A 6,016-nucleotide genomic window follows, 5' to 3' on the forward strand; every position below is an offset into this window, starting at 1 on the left:
AGACCACCTTTCATTTATTAGACAATGACTCGTCCAGTCTGCGTAGCAGCCTTATTTTTGCTCATTGGAAGTTTGAAACCTGAGAGTGCTGACGAGATGCATCATTGGCCAACAGCAGCCTTCATTTATTGGACAATGACTCATCGGACTACCTAACGGCCATGTCTATTTGATCTTTCTGATTAAGGACAATAACCACCATGATCATTGTGGTGAGTAAAGCTCACCACATGGCTTGTCCACAAAAATCGCCACATTGCAAATTTGCATAGCAAATACCAATTGAAAGGAATCTGTTCTCAGTCGTCAAAAATGGCTTGCACCATTTATCTTGAAACTAAATAACCTCGAGCTAGACACTGGAATGTACTGGTTTATATAGTTAGTTATAATAACTAATAAACATCATTGAACCTTGGGGTTTGATCACAGACAATGCACATAAATTCCCCTCATAGGCATAGCTCCAGGACCAAGAAGGAATGTTTTGTCCCATTATCCCTGCTTATGGGACAAAGGTTATCTAAATGTTTATTTCAGATCACACCTATTGATAACAAGATTAGAATTTAATCATTCCTTCCTTTCATATGTTTACTGACATATACATATATATATACATACGTATATAACTCCATAGTACAGAAAACTATGCATTCTAATTAGCTAGCCAGTGCCTATACCTTTCATTGGCTGCTCCTTTCCGGAAGAATTATGAGATAGCTTTAGAACATGTAGTGTTCCTCCTTACACTGTTTAAGCATTTGCTGCTCTATGTGAGATAAGAATCACATTAATAATGCAGGTGACCAACAGTGTGTCAATGATATCGTGGTCCCTTCCTATAACACTGTTGAAGTCTTCCATATTGTGAGATATCAGCCAGAATAATAATGAAAGAATAGCAATAATGAACCCGTAAAGTCATTTCTTAAACTACAAAACTTGGACCCGTCTGCCTTGTCTCACGACCTGCACAGAGGGTGAATGTCATACTGTAAATCTTCGTGACAAAGTTGGTTGATGTCTGCATCAAACGCATCACTCAACTAATTTTATACATTGCAATAGAATCCACATGGCCTCAATATCGTTGCAGCAGTACATGACCCTTATAAAAGGGTGGTGCGAGGACTTGCTTCCATCCCATGTTACAATTTGCGGACAAGTTTAGCAGGTGTAAATTGTAATCTAATCGATCGGTCGAGAAAGGCGAGAAGGATGGTGTACAAGGTAGAAGAGCAAAGCAAGTTTAGGAGGCAGAAATCGATTAAAAAGGGGGAGGCACAGCAGCAGGAGACGATAATGAGGCTAAAGAAGGACTGCAAGTTCAAGAAGCGTGGATTCTCTGAGGAGCAAGTTGCTATCTCTTCTGCAATGCTCCTCATTGCATGTATCGCTTGCTCTCCGCCATCTTAACTCGTAATTACTTCTTGTACAATTTAAAGCTCTTCATCTTCATCAGCTCTGTTATGCATTAGGATTTCATTAGGAAGGTGTAGATAAATGCCAAAAACATCAGGGAAAAAAAACAATAGAAATACGGACTGTAACGGTGGAAATGTTAACAGAACTATCGGTCACGAACAATTCCAAACATGGAAGTAGAATATAAACACCATGGATGAAATCAGTATGGCAATAATCCAGAGGTTCATTCTATCAGAGTCAAGAATTTGCATTCGGCTTTCTTCCGAAAATTTATAAGCTTCAACAGAACATCTTGATAATCTGGAAAATAAGAAAAAGTTGGAAAACGAAAGCCACATGACCAACAAAACTACAAGGGTATGGCTAGGGTCAAATCCTACCCCGCCATTCACAAGTATGATCGTAATTATTGAGATATCGATTCACTTATTCTTCATTTGCTTCTTAATTAATATCTATGCCAAGACTAGTTAAACTTAAAGAGAAAATAAATATAGATTTTCAATTTGAACCTTTGCCGGTAGAATCCTACCATTTGGATTAAGCATTAATATCGATTGCTTGAAAATTGTGAACCTGAAGCTGGAAGCGCGAGGAATTAGGGAAGAGTACGGTTTTGTCCGATTGACACAACAAATTTGTTGGGATAAAGTTAAAAGGTGTCTTTTATTTACATGATTACAAGGCGATCGATCCATTTTTTTATTTTTTTATTTTTTTTTAAAAGATCTTATTTTCACATTACCCTTTCAATTGGTTTGGCATCCAACCCACAGTATATTGCCCCTCACAGCACGTGTACGTACACACGTATCTTTACCTGCAGCGTCGCGTCATTTCGTTAAGCTTGGACGAGCCGACGTAGAGCATCGGCCACTCCTTTGCATCGAGCATCCGAACCGGCAGAAGTGGCAGTCCTCGCGCGCAAGGGGACGGTCGTCGCAAAAGGTCCAGCTGCTGCATGCGATCGCAATCGTCATGTGTGAGTTCGTAGCCAAGGTTGAAGCCATCCTGGTCGAGGTCATGACCATAGTTTGTGACAGGGCCTGTTTAAGGCTGTTGGAAGGAGTCAAAAAATAATACTTCTGTTTTTTGGCTTTTATTGAGACTTGGTACTTAATTACTTATAACGGTGGATTTTTAAAAATTAATTAATTAATTAAAAATAAATTTTTATATAAAATTTAATTTTCTAACTTGTTGAGATTAGGAGTGTTAAAAATAAATCCAGACTTGATAATCTGACTCGAGTAAATTCGAAAAAAATCAAATTTGGGTGAGAGATTTTTATGTTCGAGTCAAATTCAAATTAGAGGATTTTCGGATTGAAAATTTTTAAGACGGTTCAGGTTGATCCGAATTTAAAATTTAGTGAGTTTTTCGAGTTAAATTAAGTTTTATTTAAATTAAGTTGTTTTTATATATATTAATAACGATAGAGTATTAAAATAAAAGTGAAAAATTATAAAAAAAATAGTAAAAAAATTATTTTGAATAGAATTATTCGGTCTATGGAGTTCAAGTTGGTCCGATCCAATTTAGAATTTAGGGGTTTGAGTTGTATTTGGATTCACATTCGGATTGGAAAAAAAAAACAATTCGACTCATCCGAATTGGTATCACAATTGAGATGCAAAATTAATAAATTTTTAAAAGTTTAACAAAAATATAATACGCGTATAATTCATTTAGCCAAAAATAAGTATATTCAGAATTATTTAAAATTAAAGATAGAATTGAAGTATGTCTAATTTCTCAAATAAAAAAAATCTAGAGAACAATTTTTATAAAATGGGACAAAATTAAGAAAATAAGAATAATGAAATGACAATAGATTGAATCATACTCCTGTTCTCAACTCATCATCTTCTGCAATGCATTTAAATCCAATAAATAAATAAATATAGATATAAAATGACAAAACTCAATATAATATTTAGAAAATGAAATTTAAGATTAAATCAGTTATTATCATTTAAGAATAACTAAATCAGTCTTTTTAGACACAGAAAAAAAATAAATTATATATATTTATCATCGCCTAAATTAGAATAGTTATAAATAATAGAATAAAAATAAAGAGGAAATTAAAAAATTGATGAACATAAATACATTTAAAGTTAATGTCCATTAAGGAAACTAAATAATAGAGACATGTAACATATTGCTCAAAAATATTAAAATCCTTCATTTCGATCTGACAACATACAAATGAATATATCAGCATTTGAACTTAATTAAGTATCCATGGTAACACCAACTGGATTAGCTTAACAGCATTAGGTATAATTTCTCTTTCTTAATCTCAACTAGCAAATAAAGCACAGAGAGGGTGGAGTTAGAAAAGGAGAAGAGGGGAAATTCAAAAAAAAAATTAGTATTTTTATTTTGTATTGTATAGATAAAAATTTCTAATTCATGTTAAGCGTGTCATCAACAAAGAAGAAATGTAATGAGAGAAAGTTAAGATTAAGAGATATTTAAAAGAAATAGATTAGATCTTATAAAATAATATGTATAATTAAAAATTAATTTAAAATGTTAAAAAGTGTGCCCTTTTATGACTCTATTAGAACAATAATAAGATTTTTGTTAAATCAAAAGGTTGGACCAAAGAATAAATCATGAAAATCTTTTATCATGTGGACCCTATTTAATTTTTTTCATTCTCTTAAAAAAATATAAATAAAAATATATTTAATATATTAAAAATAATGAGCACCAATACAAATTGGGGTTCTAGGCATAAGTCTTAATGGCCTTGCTTGCAGTGAAGTTACGACTACTTTGCTCAAGGTTTCGACTACTGCGCGTGAGGTTTCTATTATAGGTATTAAAAATGAATCTGACTCTGTCAATTCGATCAAGTTAACATGAAAAATATTAGATTAGGATTGACCATTTTAGTGTTTGGGTCAATCTAGTTGGATCGAAAATCTAATTTGGATTTTTTTTTTTTTTTTTGTTGAATTGAGTCTGGGAGGATCCGAATTTAGAATGGAATATAATTATTTTTGAATGAGCATGATATATACCTAAAGATTATGTATTTAAATTAAAATATTATTATTATTATTTATTATTTTATTAAAGAATAAAAAATAATATCACAATTTAGAGACATATATATTGTCTGGTGGAAACTAAACTGAGGTTCTTTTAATAATTTATATAAAAAGAGATATCCGTAGATTTCTTAGATCCCTCCAAGTAAAAATTACAAAAAAAAAAAAACAGATTTCTTTTTTGCTAGTTTAATGTAAACGTATTTGCCATTAAGCAATTTGCTCGTGTTAACCATTTCATAAAATTATCTTAGATTCGTAAAATTATTGTTCCCTTCTGTTTATTATACTATATATTAAGGAATAGCCAAATTACATTCCAATGATTATAAAATTAAATATGTTAAAAATAATTTAGAATAATATTTTAGGTTCTTTGTCCTTTTAATATTGGAAGACATCAGCATTAAGATTGAATATCGCTGGTCCTCTTCTCTGAATCCGGTGCCAATCAGAGCTTTTCCATGAGAAAGTTGTACAAACACACAGAAAGGTTTAGAAAGTTTGGAATCACTGAACTAAAAAAACCAGACTATATCACAAATCATGTCTGAAATTGTTTCCTCTTTGATGTCTTCAAAAAGTGTAGCTTCTAGCTCCACTCCAATTTCTCCAACCTGAGACGGGAATTCACTCCACTCCACATCGCTGGAGCATGAAAGCTCAGAGATCACCAAATGCCTTGTGCTGTTCAGTGGAGGAATCTTTGCGCTTAGCATTTTTCTCTCCGAAGCAGACCACTCATAAATCTGCCTCTTTGATCCAATGAGCTGATAGAATGCAGGAGCGTACGCTACCTCAAGAAAATCATTAAAGATACGCAGGACTTTTCTTGGCAAGCTGAGACTCATGCCTGACTTCTCCTCCTTTGCATCATCTGCAACGAGAAATTGCAGCATTAAGAGTCTGACGCAGTAAATTGAACTTTGAAGAACTTACAGTGAGCTATATTGTAATTCCAGGATGAGCTGGAGCAGGCATTGTGTTTGGGGACATTGTTGAGATGAGGAGCCCTGTGAAACCAACTCAAGGCCTTCCTCCAAGACCTGAAGCCATGGCTGGTCAGCAATTTTAGCCTTTTGCATCCCTTCCCAGGCCAGCAAAGTGAGCAAGACCTGGATGCAAGACACCCCTCAGAGTAGCCTCTCTCCACAAGGTAAAGATCCAATACAAAAGGCTCCTGTTGCTGTTCCAGCAGCTCAGAAAGAAGCCTTCCATGGGGTTTCATCTCCAGCTTTCAAAGGGGAGGAAGAAAAATGGAGGGAACAACACAAAATCAAAAAGAAGTGGAAGTCTCTGCCAAGTCAAGAGAATGCGATTAATAGGGCAAGGATGCAGTATGGGGGAGCAGGAGAATCTGTAGTCAGTTTGGTACTTGTTTACTTTCTTGGAGTGGGACTTCTCATGCTTTTTGGCTTTTTGCAGCAACCACCAAGATACATCATATCATACATTATTCAGGTGAATACATGTATGTACTCATCATCATCTCATCAGTGAAAAAGTTTTTGAGTGTGGGA

General features: G+C 34.1%; 1 protein-coding gene across 1 annotated transcript; it reads right to left on the reverse strand.

Moving 5' to 3' along the window:
- Nucleotides 1–4,926: 4,926 nt before the first annotated feature.
- On the reverse strand, nt 4,927–5,783 carry LOC121987864. The gene is made up of 2 exons (XM_042541577.1): nt 5,436–5,783; nt 4,927–5,373 (listed from the first exon to the last, which is right to left on the reverse strand). Exons 1-2 carry the CDS (start codon nt 5,722–5,724, stop codon nt 5,015–5,017), a joined length of 648 nt encoding a protein of 215 aa, XP_042397511.1. The 5' UTR covers nt 5,725–5,783; the 3' UTR covers nt 4,927–5,014.
- Between the last annotated feature and the right edge of the window lie 233 nt (nt 5,784–6,016).

This window comes from Zingiber officinale, chromosome 5B (assembly GCF_018446385.1).
Source record: "Zingiber officinale cultivar Zhangliang chromosome 5B, Zo_v1.1, whole genome shotgun sequence".
In the NCBI taxonomy this organism is placed as follows: Eukaryota; Viridiplantae; Streptophyta; class Magnoliopsida; order Zingiberales; family Zingiberaceae; genus Zingiber; species Zingiber officinale.

What these genes read in the sequence shown, in the direction of transcription:
- LOC121987864 (XM_042541577.1), bottom strand. Translation starts at nt 5,724, where the DNA reads ATGAAACCCCATGGAAGGCTTCTTTCTGAGCTGCTGGAACAGCAACAG. An exon ending in GAATTACAATATAGCTCACT is followed by an intron (nt 5,374 to 5,435) that starts GTAAGTTCTTCA and finishes TTCTCGTTGCAG; the next exon opens with ATGATGCAAAGGAGGAGAAG.